This window comes from Pagrus major, chromosome 11 (assembly GCF_040436345.1).
Source record: "Pagrus major chromosome 11, Pma_NU_1.0".
NCBI lineage: Eukaryota > Metazoa > Chordata > Actinopteri > Spariformes > Sparidae > Pagrus > Pagrus major.
Window position 1 is genome coordinate 34,798,030 of NC_133225.1, and position 15,884 is coordinate 34,813,913.

The 15,884-nt window shown below is 42.0% G+C and overlaps 1 protein-coding gene across 2 annotated transcripts; it reads left to right on the forward strand.

Moving 5' to 3' along the window:
• The first annotated feature begins 9,145 nt into the window (after positions 1–9,145).
• Positions 9,146–13,933, forward strand: LOC141004585 (H-2 class II histocompatibility antigen, E-S beta chain-like). Of its 2 annotated transcripts, XR_012179828.1 has the most exons (7): positions 9,203–9,285; positions 10,137–10,409; positions 11,769–11,982; positions 12,195–12,262; positions 12,473–12,586; positions 13,501–13,673; positions 13,753–13,933. XR_012179828.1 is itself a non-coding variant. In XM_073476162.1 (6 exons), the coding sequence occupies exons 1-6, from the start codon at positions 9,231–9,233 to the stop codon at positions 13,524–13,526; spliced, it is 750 nt and encodes a 249-aa protein (XP_073332263.1). In that variant the 5' UTR covers positions 9,146–9,230; the 3' UTR covers positions 13,527–13,933. The 2 variants fall into 2 exon arrangements, 1 of the variants encoding a protein (XP_073332263.1); XM_073476162.1 differs by having other exon boundaries at positions 9,146–9,285; positions 13,501–13,933.
• The last annotated feature ends 1,951 nt before the right edge of the window (positions 13,934–15,884 follow it).

Below are 15,884 nucleotides of genomic sequence, written 5' to 3' on the forward strand. Positions count from 1 at the left end.
AGAAAAGAGATCCAAGTTAGCGTTCTGTGTGGCTGTTGAGTGGTGTATGAGTAATTGTCCACGAATGTCTGTTGATTTGTTATAATGTGGAGAAGTTCAATGAATACGCTAAGTGGGCATTTGTTGACGTACGGACAATTGTTCATTTGGTTGATTGTTACAGCTGGTCGAAGCATGAAATTGTTCTTTTAGATATTGCAACTTCCACAGACTAGAGTGGGAAGCTCTGATGTGGTGTATAGGAAAGGTAGTTTCATTAGAGAAATCAATGTTTCAAGGAAAATATCTGAAAGGGAGATTCGACGCCAAATTGGGACATATTAATCAATACAGACCTGAGGCATGAGATAAGTTAAATGCATGATTGGAGTAGCATGATTAACATGTGACTAAAGTACTAACATGGGTATTAGAATATTGGGATGTTTGGGGTATCTAAAGTTGTCTTGTTAGACATATGTGTAGTAGAGCGCGGATGTTTTCTTATAGAGATTAAAACCTAATCAAATTTGTTGAATTTGCTCTAAAAGCACCTCCTCAGAGCAAATGAAATTTGAAAATCATAAGGGATAACATTGTCGTGGATTTGGTAATATATTTTGTTTAAGGCGAGGTTTTCGTCATAAAGTGCCTGTTTGAATGTTGGCAGATAGAAGACGTAAATTTAGGATTGAGAATGAGCTGATCCATCTCTCTGTTTCTCTCTGCGGCTGAGATGAGCTCAGAGAGCGTGTGTCCGCGGTGCAGGAGAAGAGTGAGGAGAGAAAGGAGGGGCTGAGCAGTTGGTGTGTGAGCGCGCAGACACAGACTGGTGACCTGTGATTTGTGTTGGAGTGTGTTGTAACGCCCTCTCCCACACATACATATAGCAAGGACCAGCTGTTGAAAGATTTAGGGTTATTTGAAATAACACGTATTTGCATTGATGAAATAAGAACGGCTGATTTGAAGCAGTGCAATGTTTATGTTACCTGAAAGGAAAAGTGACACTTTTGGTGTGTTTTAGTAAGAATGAAATAGTCTTCATTTGTGTTTTTCTTCTTCTTATTTCCATATCTCTGGGACACGAGAGTCTGGGAAGGAAGACATAACAGCGAAAGCTAAGGCCTACAGGCCGACGGACGAGGGACACCGGACAGCGGTTACGTTTGCCGGTGCCATCCGTCTGCGCAGCTCCCATCGAATCTGCCAGGCTAGTGCGATTTTATCCACAAACTCTTTAAACATACTTGCATATATACACCCTCCCATAAATACACCCACATGCTTTCTCATGAACACACATATCCATACACTCACATTCATGCAATGCTGGAATAACTATCTGTATACCAAATGTTTTTGCATATTTACATGTAGTACCAATTAGAAGATAATTGTTAGTGAGACTTGGCAACGGACTGACCAATTGTGACGTAGTATTGGCTGTTAATAGTGATTTTATTGTCTGAGTATATAGGCTGATTTAATCGTGAATGTATCCATGTCTGATATTCGAATTGTTTGTAATTGTTGACAGAGATAGAAAATAGTTTGTTGATTTTTGTGGGAGGTAGTGGACTTTCAGGTCTCTATTTCCATTGGGTTTCCTTGGACATTTGAGTTGTTTGTTGTTTTGGTTTATAGAGCAATACAGTACTGGTTTTCTCTGAGGTTGGCAAATGTGCTTCATTTCCTTTGGGAAGTGGCTGTGGTGACACGTTGTTTTGATAAATATATTTCTAATTGATTTAATTTGATTTGGTTGACTCCCTGAAACAGGTGAATTATCTTCCTTTAAGTAGGGTTTAAAGGTTTATGGAAAAGAAAGTAAAGAGAGATAAGTTCACAATGCCAAAGATGGGAGCTGGAACTTTAAGAGCAACTACCCCTGTTGATGTGGTGCAAAAAAGCAACCCCCTTATTAAAGGGATTGCAGAAGTGTCAAAGAAATGGCATAAACGCTGGCCAGAAATTGATCAACCCTGGCCAGTGGAAGGAACTCTTAACTTAGAAGTAATTAAGACTATGCAGGTGCTTGTGTCTGCATATAAGGCGGAGCAAAAGAAAGGTAAAAAGGGACAGAAAAGAAAGGAAAAGAGGCGGACAGAACTAGGCCTTTTGGAGTTGTTTGAAAATGAGGGACAGAAATGGTTAAAGACATCTAAGGAAAAGAGGGAGAAGCTCGCAGAGGAATTAGGGAAAAATTTGGAGGTTACTGAGAAGTTGTTAGCAGAAGCTAACACACCTTTTTTCACATACTGCCCAAGTGAAGTGTCCCCCACCTTATGAGAAGGAGGTGAAGTTCACCGATGTGTATCCCCAGCTCCCTGTGCTCAGTCAAAAGGGTAATTACCAAGTGAAGGATGACTGGGATCGAGTGATGGAATCAGGGAAAGCGATAACAACCGTAGAACTGCACCCAAGCCCTAGTAATGAGAGAAAGAAGGGACTGCTGCGAAGAGGAAGCATGCGGGGATCCCGAAGGATGGAGATACGGAGCGATAGTCAAAGTAATTCAGAAGGGGCCAAAGGGGGGTATGACTCAACAATTAAACACATATTGGCCAAAGCGGAGAAAAAGGGAAATACATCCGTAAAGAAGACTGCATGGAGAGATAAAGACCTCAGTGAAAGTGAGTCTGAAGAAAGCGACTGGGACACTGTTGTTGATGATGGTGAAAAGCAGGACCAGACGCAGGCCGAGGGGAGCGGAGACAGACCTGAAACTGAGCGGGCTAAGAGTCACCTAGCCCGGGAGGTTCTGGATCTCATATTGAAGGAAATTGACTCAGAAGAGACTGGAGACTCAGTCAGAACAAGGAGCCCAAGACCCGTTTGGTAAAGAGTCAGACCCAAACGTTACGAGGATTAAGATTGAAGGTGTCAAGAGAAACTCAGATGCCATTATTAGATAGAAATGACTCAGAGGAGGAAGGAGTGATAGATGGCGAGATGGTTGATATGTATCCAATTTGAATATATAAATTTGGTATATTCTATCATTTCTTTTAGTAATAGTTTGTTATTTTATTTTTAATCTTTAGTTGTCCATTATTTGGTTGGGGTATATTCATTTTTGTTTGGTTTATTTTGATAAATGTATATTATCCATTTTTGTTGATAAAATAAAAATGACTGAGGAGTTGTTATTTATAACAACAGGTGGAAAACAGTGGTGTTGCTTGGAGCAGAGGTGTCTAAATTTTGAATGGGACCTGGAATAAACAAAGGGGGAATGCAAAATTGTAGATTGAGAGTAAAATATAAAAATTGATAATTTGAAGGTTGGAAATTGTCACACCGCGGTGAGGTCTTGGGTTTTTTGTCTCGTTACTTCCTGTTTTATTTTGAAATCTAACTCTCCTCTCGTTTCAGGTCACTTGCCCTTCCTCATGTGTCACCGGTCTGATTGTCTCACCTGATCCCTGATCGTTTCCACCTGTTCCCCATTTCCCTCATGTGTATTTAGTCGGCGTCTTTGTCTTGTGCCGAAGTGTTTCGTTTGTCCGTGCACCTAAGCCTTGTTTCCTCGTCACAGTCCGCTATTGCCATAGAAAGAATTATCTTGCCACGTAAGTTGTTGTCGTTTTCCTCTTTAAAGAGTGATTTTTTGTTAATAAATATTTTCTAAGTTTAGTGCTTCGTTTTGTATTCTGTTGTTACCGTTTTTGTCCTCCCGCTTGTGGAGTGATTTTTTGTTTAGAGAGTTTAGATATTGTAGAGTCCCTGTTGAGGTGAGCCTTTTTCTTTTGACCCTTTTGATTAGATTTGGTTTTCCTCCTTCGGGAGCGTTTTCTGTTATTTATCTAGTTCTTTGTTTTCCTCCTTGTGAGAGTTTTATTTTTTAGTCTAGTATTCTGTTTTGATTGTTTCTATTTAGTGTTCCTTCCCTTGATGTGTTTTTCCCTCTTTGGGATAATTATTTTGACTTCTGTCATTCAGTCAGGTTGCTTACAGATAGACAGTGTTTCATAGCCTGTTTATTTAATCTCTCTTTCAAAGAAGGATTCGACCTCAATAAAGTATGCTTGATATCTTTATCCTCTGCTTCTGAGTCCTCATTTGGTCCTGGCCTGACAGAAATAAGTCCAATAAAAGTAGAAGGGAGGTTATCTAAGAGCGGTAACTGCGCTATTTCCAATCCTGGAGTTGGATTTTGGACACGCCTGATCTAAAAATTCAGTAAAAAAAAATAAATAAAATAAAATAAGAAGGGAAAATTATGAACTCTGTATTCAATATATATGTGTTTTGAATGGTTTTTGGTTGCAAAGATACTGGTTGGTGTTTTCTCTCTTCTCAGGAGGACCATGGAGAGGTTATCCTGTCCAGGGACCTGAGCATGGACAGTGAATGGACTCAGAGACTCAAACATGGACAGTGGAGAAAGGGTGTGGGCCCTGGACAGGACGAGATCAAAGGACTGAGAGAGAGAATGCATTGATTCAGAGTGTTACAAATAATGTGTCATCTTAAATGGCAGCGCTGCTGAAAAACGAGATGATATATTGGCTATGTTATGTAGAGTTAGATACATTTCTATGTTTCCATATATCTGTATATTCATATGTTATGCTGTGGAAATTGTTGTGTTACATTGTAATCATGTGATAACTGCAAATGTATCAAGGAATGAGCATGATCCTAATAATATAGCAGTTAAATTAGGTTTTATCCTTTATATTATCGCATAGCGATGCATATATTTTTTAATATTGGATTGAAAAAACTTGTGAAAGTTTTAGAGTTTAATGGCCAATTGGCATATGGTCATTCAATTAGAGGATAAAGGGTAATTGGTAATTGTAAATTACAAAGGGGTTTCCTCGCCTAGATTGGTCTGAAGGCGTGGTTTCTCTGTAGTTGATTAGTAAGGTTTCCTACTTCTTTTTGATACTCCTTAGAGGGGTATGTGTTTTGAAATAGGAAGCAACAGCTGATTTGTGGGATTCCCTTGCAGCTACACCTGAGAAGCCATAAGCAAGATTTCAAGTGTAAAGGTACTTTTCAGAGTTTGCTGAAAAGGAGAGTTCCTGAAGGGAAGTGGGGACTAACCTTTTAGTTAGTCGAATTTGACCTAATTAGGACAAGTAAGGGACTTATCTAGTCATAAAGTAACTTAAAATAAAGTGCTTTAGGACTTGAATAAAAGACTAGTTAATTAGCTTTTCCTAAATTGCAGTTCAAAAAATAGGATTCTAAAATTAGCAATAGAATTGGAGGAAGAGGATTTTTGTTGAAAACAGACAAGCCGCGACAGGAGTTGAACGAAGTCAACTATCGTGAATGTGCTCGTATGCTTTTTCGAGACCTCAGGGGTCTCGAAGGGGGGAATTATGTAGTGTCTGAGTGTTTCTTATACCTCCTGAGCTCTGAGTGACAGGACAGGATCAAATGCTTTCATTTAAGTATATGTGGGAAGGGGACAACGTAGAGATCTCATGTTCAGGATAACAACACATTAGTTCTGTATGCTTCAGAGAATAGCTAAAGGAAGAGGCCCACACCAAGGACTGACTAGTTCAGAGGTTCAATGTATACATTTCCATCTAAGGATAGAGAGAGGTTCAGGGTTGATTTAATATACACATTTCTATTTAAGTATATAGAGACTAACATCAACATAGGAACGCACACACCTCCATATACACATATTCCCTTGAGAGAGAGATGTTATGCAGACCCATCCTTTTCTAATAGGATAGATGGGCCCTCAGTTCCCCAAAAGTAAACAATTAGAGAAACAGGCGGGCCTGAGCGAATGGACTCTAAAAAGACACACACACCAGAGAACGGGGGTGATTTTGGTTGATCTCCTAAGACTGAGGGTCGGAGAGGAGTTCTGATAGAGCAGAGGGCAAAGCATTTTGGGCATCACTTTGCCGAGATTTGAGAATACCAGGGAGTGCACACTCTGGTTCGGACGCTGGCTTGAAATCTGTTTCAATAAAGATTGCTCTGTTAAATTCACCCAGCCTTGCCTCCGAAGAATCTTTATCAACATACTACACGCCGACACCTTTCGAGGACGACAGCCCATACACCTCAGGTGGCGTCACGAACAGGATCAGCAGTTGACAGCTTGGGCACACGACAGGGGTCCAGAGACTGACCTTCACCCCAGCGCAAACCAAAGGTGACCAACACCTTTCGAGGACGACAGCCCATACACCTCACCAGGTGAACAAGAGACCAAGACTGTATTCAGACTGTTAAGACAGTGTTTTATTATTCTTTAGGGAATTATTACTGTGTTAGCAGTTTCTTTTTGTTTAGGTGACACTGTCACTTTAAGAGCGGCGCAGCGGTTAGTTACACAGAAGTAGCAGTAGTGGGAGTGAAAGGCGGACTGCTGAGGTGTGTATTTTGATGTCGCGTGTGAAAAATATCCCCATAGATAAAGCACAAGAATAACTGTTTGCATAAACTGTCCATTTTTATGTGTTTGATGAATTTAGAGGGGAGATAGAGCACATTGAGGTCAAGGTGTGTGACTTGGCGCACGAGCTGCACACAGGAGTGCCAGTGAGTTTAAGACTATTCACAAAATGTGTTTTAAGCTCATGCAAGAATGTTTACTTGAAAATGTATTTTGTTCATTAGTGTAATTTACAGTATGTTTTCTGTGAACTAAAGAATATGCTGTAATGTGACTATGAGTTATGTGGCTGGGAAAATGTATGTATTTGTTTTTCTGTTTTTTAGTTTATTTATTCAGAAAGAGCCACTACTGTTGTTTAGTCAAGTCTAGAGTCACTTTTAACTGGAGCAAATGTCCAGGACACAGAGATAAGCTTTTTAAGTTCATAAGCTAACTGAGGTTTACTGTCAGTGTGACGTACAGTGAGGAAAAATATTTTGTTTGTTTGATACTGATTACCTCAAATCCTCAAAATTGCAGTGTTAATGCTGTTTCTTTTATAAATTGCAGTCGGAGAATAAAAGACCCACAATAATTATTCTACTGTGTCCGGTCTCCTCATTTATGACCTGGCCACACTTATTTACAACAAATGCAATCTCTGCTGTTGTATTTTGTTATTTTTCAATTCAAGTTCAGTAAATCACACTTAGTGCTTCACTTTGAATACGAAAGTTTAAAATACATTTGTGATTTCAGTACCCTCTAAAGTTAAAAGGTGACTGATTTGGTGTAAATAACAACTATATTAATGCAGGGGTCTACCAAGCCCAGGGGGCCAGAGGTCTAGAGGGGCCAGGAGCCCCAAAACATTTGTGGCATGTGAGCAAGGATGGATTACTGAATGAGCCTACCGGGCCCAAGAGGTCAAGGGGCCCTGAAGCCCAAGTCGTTGCGTGAAGTCACTACCTCAATAAGTCAAAAAGCAAAAGGCTATGAATCTAAATGAATTTAGGCATTGCCCTTCTCCAGCTGGCCGTCCCAAAAATGCACCAGAATACAGGAAATCACATCTACCAAATTCAGAATTTTCTGGGGGAGGACCCCAGACCCCCCTTCCCCCATTTGCACCCACTTTCATACAAATAAGGTGGATGGGTCGTTATGCATCTGTGCCCAGAGGGACAGTAGTTCATAATCCATCACTGTATTAATACAATTTATAATGTAACATTATAGTGTGACATTTGTGTCAATAATTGTCAAGCACAGGTGACTCCACGGTGGTGGGAGGGGGGCCCCAAATCAAATTCTGCTTAGGGCCCCCAAAAGGCTTGGGCCGGCTCTGCCTGTGAGACACTACATGTCTCAGCAGAGGAGACTTGCAGCCTGACGGGACCTTCCTGATTGGTGAAACGATTTCCCCATGTTTAGCCAACTGATTGAGTAAAGTTTCATCCTTAATGAATGGTGGGACATTAGAAAGTCTTTTTTCGCCGGTGTGGCGAGCAGCATCACGGACACGAACATGTCACTCACCGTGACGCCGCTCAACACCTCCGCGCTCACCTTTAAAACACTGTCGAGAAATATCTCCACAGCTCCGTTCATCCCAGCGGCGACTTCCCTCCGCTGTGGCCGACAGCCTGCCCCACTGCCGGGCTGCAGTCCTCCACCGAGCAGGGCGAGGGCATGGACAGCTTGATGCAGTGCTTCCTCGTCAGTCTGCTCAACGCCATGTCGGCGCTTAGCACAGCGACCAGCAAAACACTAACACACGCACACACGCATGCACGCACACACACACACACACACACACACAAACACACACACACACACCTACCTACACTGCAAACCTACAACCAACCTGGTTTACAACATTAAACAAAAAAAGTATATTTAGTTCGCAAAAAATCGCTCACATCCACTGCTCAACACTCACTGCATCCACTCAGAGACACACACACACACACACACTGTATATATAATTAATGTAAATCAATCTTGGTGTTCATGTTGTTATTTGTTGTGTTCTGTCTGAATGTTTGGACAAGTTGTGTTTTTGATGCTTTGGCAACATTGTTGTTAAACTTTCATGCGAATAAAGCTCCTTTGAATTGAATTGAATGAATTTGAGACAGACACAGAGAGACACAGAGACACAGAGAGACAGACAGAAATATGACATGTTCATTGCACATCTCCTCTCAGAGGAGGAGTCTCTCTCCTGGCACTGACAGACCCTGCAGAGTAACGACCTCCTAACAAGTAACGAGTCCTTATGGAGCTGAAGGAGCTTCAACTGAAAATACTCTGTGTCCATGTTGAGCCACATGTACAACATCCTTCTACAGCTGACTCTCTGTGCTCCTGAACTCCCAGAACCAGCCTCTGTTCAGTTTCAGGTTCACCAGCTGTGATGCTGCAGCTCCAACAGGAGGCTGCACAGAAAACTGCACCCAGACTCACTGATTGAAGATAAAATGTAGAGTGTGCTGTGTTCCTGCTGACTGCATCAGTGTTCAGTTCTTTTAAGTATGTTGTTACTGAAAATGTCCATATACACGTTACCATGATGATTTCTGTCCCTTCATGGTTCACTTTGTGCCCCAAAATCACAAAATCTGAGACTGCAGATCAATAAACCTCAGATAAGAGTACATTTACAATATTTCACCATAGATGATGATAATAATAATAAACAACAACAACAACAATAATAATAATAATAATAATTAGCTCCCAGTCTCCTGTCACTGAGTGAGCGACCTGAGTGAGAGCAGTCTGCCTGGTAACAGCTGATGATGAGGTCATGTGATCCTGTGCTGTGTTTTTAGAGCCGCTCTCAGTCAGACTGTGTCAGTGTTTGTGAAGTGATCACAGGAACATGGCTTCATCCTTTCTCAGCTTCTCCCTCCTCTTCATCAGCCTCTGCTCAGCAGGTAAGTACCAGCATACACTCATCAATACACTCTGATCAATACACTCTGATCACTACACTCTGATCAGTACACTCTGATCTATACACTCTGATCAATACACTCTGATCAATACACTCTGATCTATACACTCTGATCAATACACTCTGATCAATACACTCTGATCTATACACTCATCAATACACTCATCAATACACTCTGATCAATACAGTCTGATCAATACACTCTGATCAATACAGTCTGATCAATACACTCTGATCTATACACTCATCAATACACTCATCAGTACACTCTGATCAATACACTCTGATCACTACACACTGATCTATACACTCATCAATACACTCATCAATACACTCTGATCAATACAGTCTGATCAATACACTCATCAATACACTCTGATCAATACACTCTGATCAATACACTCTGATCAATACACTCATCAATACACTCTGATCAATACACTCTGATCAATACACTCTGATCAATACACTCATCAATACACTCTGATCAATACACTCTGATCAATACACTCTGATCTATACACTCTGATCAATACACTCATCAATACACTCTGATCAATACACTCTGATCAATACACTCATCAATACACTCTGATCAATACACTCTGATCAATACACTCATCAATACACTCTGATCACTACACTCTGATCTATACACTCATCAATACACTCTGATCAATACACTCTGATCTATACACTCATCAATACACTCTGATCAATACACTCTGATCTATACACTCATCAATACACTCTGATCAGTCATCAATACTCTGATCATATGTTCTCTCTGAGGTTCAGACTGATTCTGTTTGTTTCTCTTTAATTCTTCAGATGGATTTTTGAATTTTGTGACATTAGGTTGTGATTTTAACTCCTCTGAGCTGAACGACATCGAGTACATCGAGTCGTACTATTTCAACAAAGTGGAGGTCGTCAGGTTCAGCAGCAGCGTTGGGAAGTTTGTTGGATACACTGAGTTTGGACTGATGAACGCAGAGCGCCTGAACAAAGACAAGTCACGACTGGCTGTGAAGAGAGCTCAGAAGGAGACATACTGCAAGAACAACGTTGGCCTTGACTACAGTACTATTCTGACTCAGTCAGGTGAGTTTGTGTTTGTAACATCCAACACATGACATCATCATCTTATTGATGAACTTATTGATCCATCAACACACTGACTGAACACAGAACACTGATCATACTTATTGATCCATCAACACACTGACTGAACAGAGAACACTGATGAACTTATTGATCCATCAACACACTGACTGAACAGAGAACACTGATCATACTTATTGATCCATCAACACACTGACTGAACAGTGAACACTGATGAACTTATGGTTGAAGTTTAACGTGACAGACACTGTCACTGAACTCAAGCTGTTCTCTGACTCCACCTGCTGCTCAAACTCTGCTACTGCAGCCGCTGATTAACATGAAGCTCAGAGTTCAATAAGTTTACTGACTGTTCTGTAAACTCACAGAGTCCTTACACACTGAGTGAGTCCAGCACATGATGCGTTGTATTAACACACCTTTGTTGTAGATCCATCATCCAGGACCATGAAGTCATTGTTAAAAGATAATAGGTGAAATAAACTTGAATGGTCCACCAAGACGTCGCTAACACAATAAACATGTCTGATTGTTGTGTGTAAAAGGGAGAAACATAGATGATAGCAGATGTAGCCTAAAGAAAATGGATTCTTAAACAGTGAGATGGGATGAGATGGTTAAAAACTGGTTTTGGTCTAAGACCACATTTACACATAGCCAGGTATTTACAGAAACGAATATTTCTCCATCTCCGTTTTCAAAAATAACGTCGTACACACAAGATCGTTTTCAAAAAAGTGTTTGTTTACATGAACCCGCATAAATACGCCGTCACATTGAGCGCTACCTTAACAGCATCCATGATCAGTAAGCAAACAAACTGTAAACATAGGACGCTCACATGACGTGAGGCATTTTTAGTCGCATACTGTGACGTGTGAGTACCTGAAACTCCATTTGACCCAGTACACACGCAAAAACTGCGTTTTCAGAAATCTCCACTTTGGCCGGAGTTGAATCGTAGAAATGATCGTTTTCCATGATAAAACCTCCGTTTTCGTGTAAATGAAAGGCCAAACTGCATGAAAATATATGCGTTTTCCCTCCGTGTAAACGGGGTCTAAAGCTATCAGACCAAGCTCTTCAACTGTCCAGCTCCCCTTTGTGAACGTCACCCCCCCCCCATCACTACTGCTGCGGCCAGTTGTCCAATCAGTGGCCAAGCTGTCAGTCAAGATCAGTGAATCAGAACTAAACCTAAAATATGGGAAGTCTTCAATAAGAATAATAATTAGTCTTTAAATATAAACAACAACTGATATTTTGGCTCAAATAATAAATAATAATAATAATAATCAGAATCATGATGTTGATGATGATGATGTCACTGTGTTGCAGCTAAGCCGTACGTCAGACTGCAGTCTGTGACGCCCTCTGCTGGGAAACATCAGTCCATGTTGGTCTGCAGCGTCTTCGACTTCTTCCCCAAACTGATCAAAGTGAGCTGGTTCAGAGACGGACAGGAAGTCACCTCTGATGTCACTTCCACTGATGAGCTGGCAGACGGTGATTGGTTCTACCAGATCCACTCTCACCTGGAGTACACGCCCAGGTGAGTCCACCTCCAGGTACAGGTCCAGGTCCAGGTTCACCTCCAGGTCCAGGTCCACCTCCAGGTACAGGTTCAGGTTCAGGTACAGGTTCACCTCCAGGTCCAGTCAGCTCAATTCAGCTCAAGTCAGGTCCAGTCAGGTCCAGATCCAGGTTCAGGTTCACCTCCAGGTCCAGTCAGAGTGTGTACTGATGTGTTGGTTTGTGTTGAAGGTCTGGAGAGAAGATCTCCTGTGTGGTGGAGCACGCCAGCCTGAAAGAACCTCTGGTTACTGACTGGGGTAAGTACCTGTCTGTCTCTCACCTGTCTGTCACCTGTCTGTCTGTCTGTCTGTCTGCTCACCTGTCTGTCTCTGTCTGTGTACCTGTCTGTCTGTCACCTGTCTGTCTGTCTCTCACCTGTCTGTCTCTCACTTGTCTATCTCTCTACCTGTGTGTCTCTCACCTGTCTGTCTCTCACCTGTCTGTCTCTCTACCTGTCTGTCTCTCAGACCCGTCCATGCCTGAGTCTGAGAGAAACAAGATCGCCATCGGAGCGTCTGGACTGATCCTGGGTCTGATCTTATCTCTGGCTGGATTCATCTACTACAAGACCAAGGCCCGAGGTCAGACCAGCACCCACACCTCAAACCAGTTCACACCTCAAACCAGTTCACACCTCAGACCAGTTCACACACCTCAAACCAGTTCAGACCTCAAACCAGTTCACACACCTCAAACCAGTTCACACACCTCAAAACAGTTCACACACCTCAAACCAGTTCAGACCTCAAACCAGTTCACACACCTCAAACCAGTACCCACACCTCAAACCAGTTCACACCTCAAACCAGTTCACACCTCAAACCAGTTCACACACCTCAAACCAGTTCACACACCTCAAACCAGTTCACACACCTCAAACCAGTACCCACACCTCAAACCAGTTCACACACCCTCAAACCAGCACCCACACCTCAAACCAGTTCACACCTCAAACCAGTTCACACCTCAGACCAGTTCACACACCTCAAACCAGTTCAGACCTCAAACCAGTTCACACACCTCAAACCAGTTCAGACCTCAAACCAGTTCACACACCTCAAACCAGTTCACACACCTCAAACCAGTTCACACACCTCAAACCAGTTCACACACCTCAAACCAGTTCACACCTCAAACCAGTTCACACACCTCAAACCAGTTCACACACCTCGAACCAGTTCACATCTCAACCCAGTTCACACACCTCAAACCAGTTCACACCTCAAACCAGTTCACACACCCTCAAACCAGTTCACACACCTCACACACCTCAAACCAGTTCACACACCTCAAACCAGTTCACACACCTCAAACCAGTTCACACACCTCAAACCAGTTCACACACCTTAAACCAGTTCACACACCTCAAACCAGTTCACACACCTCAAACCAGTTCACACACCTTAAACCAGTTCACACACCTCACACCAGTTCACACCGGTTTTAATGTCGCGGTGTATCTGAGGTTAATCGTCTCTTCTTTTCTTGAATCCAGGGAGGATTCTGGTCCCCAGTAACTGATCCTGGTCCTGGTCCTGGTCCTGGTCCTGGTCTTGGTCCTGGTCCTGGTCCTGGTCCTGAAGCAGCATCATGTGCTGTCAGTGCTGCCCCCTGCTGGAGCGGCTGAACACCTGCTTCTCTGATGATGTGTCCTCTGATCCTGAGCCGGTCTACACCTGGTCCAGGACTGTCCCGTCTGTGTCCTCTGCACTGTTGGTCTGTGAGGACTGTGACAGTCCTGGACCAGGTCTAGTCTGGACTGTAGATCTTATGATGCTTTACTGAGTGAAATCATATTTTACAGCCTCGTTAACTCTGCTGAACATCATTTAATCATTTAATCATTTTGGAGTTTCAGTTTGATTCTTAGATTTGTATTTTTCTGCACAAGTAAATATTTTAATTACAGTAAACTCTGACAGACTGTCGTGTTTGTGTCAGTTTGTTTACATTCACATGAACAGACATCAACACTCGCAAATAATGTTGAGAAAGTCACAATATTAAAGAAAAAGCCTCGATATATACAGAAAAAGTTATATTTTGATTAGAAAGTCAGACATAGTCTTAATTTTATAAAAATTGTAATATTAGATGAGTCATTATTTATTAAACATCCACAAACAGTTTAATGTTTAGAGAGAAAAGTTCATTTGTTTTTAAATAATTGAATATTTAGTGTTTGAAAAACGTTTATAATCTGTAAAAAAGTTATATTTTGAGAATAAAGTTGTAACTTTAAGTTTCGTCACAGCAGCATTTTGTGGACATTAGAGGAAGTTCAGGTCTGTTTCTGAACACCTGCCACAGGTGAGTCTAACAACCACACACAGCCCAGCACATCTGTTGAGCTTTTATTTTGAAATAATCACTCAGAGATCAATCACAGCTTCTTCATTTTTAACACAGTGCACAGTGATGTCACATGTCAGGCCCCGCCCCCAGATGACCCTTCAGTCAAAAAAAAGTCAGAACAAGTCATCATCACCATATATGGGCTTGGAGGGTGTACAGGCCCTCTGATTGGCTCAGTCTGCCGTCGGTGTCGGCTCATCGATGGAAATATTTAAGAAAAGAAGTCAGGATCAATAATTTTCACAAATCAATACTCAGTGTTTACAAACTGATCACAGCAGTCTTTATTTCTGATAAATACATCAATCAATCATCAATACATCAGTCAGAAAACCAATCAATAATGTTGATCACATGGAAACAAACACATCATGTCTGCTCAGAGCCAGATATTCAGTCGCTATGGTAACCAGCACCTTCGACAAAGTCATAAATCAATAAATGGATCAGCAGGGGGCGGGGTCAGCCCCCCTCACAGGTTGTCATGGTTACTGGCCTGTGGGCGGGGCTAAGGCTGAACTTTGACCTGAGCAGAAACAAACCTTCACATTAAAGATGGGTGTCATCACCCTTTAACCCGTCTGAGTGAAGCCCCACCCCCTGCTGGCTGACAGCCTAGCATGGCTAGTTAGGCACAGTGCACCTGAGGCTAACAAAGACCTGATTCAGCTAACGGTTAACATGCTAACAACTAGCCTAGCATGGCTCATTAGACCCAGTGCACCAGAGGCTAACAGAGACCTGATTCAGCTAACGGTTAACATGCTAACAACTAGCCTAGCATGGCTCATTAGACCCAGTGCACCAGAGGCTAACAAAGACCTGATTCAGCTAACGGTTAACATGCTAACAGCTAGCCTAGCATGGCTAGTCAGGCACAGTGCACCTGAGGCTAACAAAGACCTGATTCAGCTAACGGTTAACATGCTAACAACTAGCCTAGCATGGCTCATTAGACCCAGTGCACCAGAGGCTAACAAAGACCTGATTCAGCTAACGGTTAACATGCTAACAACTAGCCTAGCATGGCTAGTCAGGCACAGTGCACCTGAGGCTAACAAAGACCTGATTCAGCTAACGGCTAGTGAGCTGCTGATTGGTTCAGATTGTCGTGGGAAGACTTTGATCCCTGATGAACCTGATGATACGTTGTAGAGACAGAAATCAGTTAAACTGAATTCATTTCAGTTCAGAGCGTCAATCAAACTCAAATACATAAAAATGTAAAAAATATTCAAACACCTGGAGTTCAGTAAAGACTTGAGTCTGTCTCCAGCTGTGGACGGTGACTTCATGTTAATGAGCAGCTGAGTTTCAGCTACAGAGGATTTTAAAAGATATCAGAGCTGCTGTGGAGGAAACTGACTCTGAGAGCGTAAAGATGAAATGATTTCAGAGTAAAGACAGAATTTAACTAGAAAAACTTTCAAACTATTCAGTTTCATTTTTTCAGCAACATTCAGATATCAACTGTTTTATAAGAAAAAGAGGTAAGAAAACAAGAAAAAGTCAATTACAGAACAT

Bases quoted from the DNA above. Each gene is read 5' to 3' on its own strand.
- LOC141004585 (XM_073476162.1), top strand. From the start codon at position 9,231: ATGGCTTCATCCTTTCTCAGCTTCTCCCTCCTCTTCATCAGCCTCTGC. The intron at 11,983-12,194 runs GTGAGTCCACCT...TTTGTGTTGAAG, and splicing joins CACCTGGAGTACACGCCCAG to GTCTGGAGAGAAGATCTCCT. The intron at 12,263-12,472 runs GTAAGTACCTGT...TCTGTCTCTCAG, and splicing joins ACCTCTGGTTACTGACTGGG to ACCCGTCCATGCCTGAGTCT.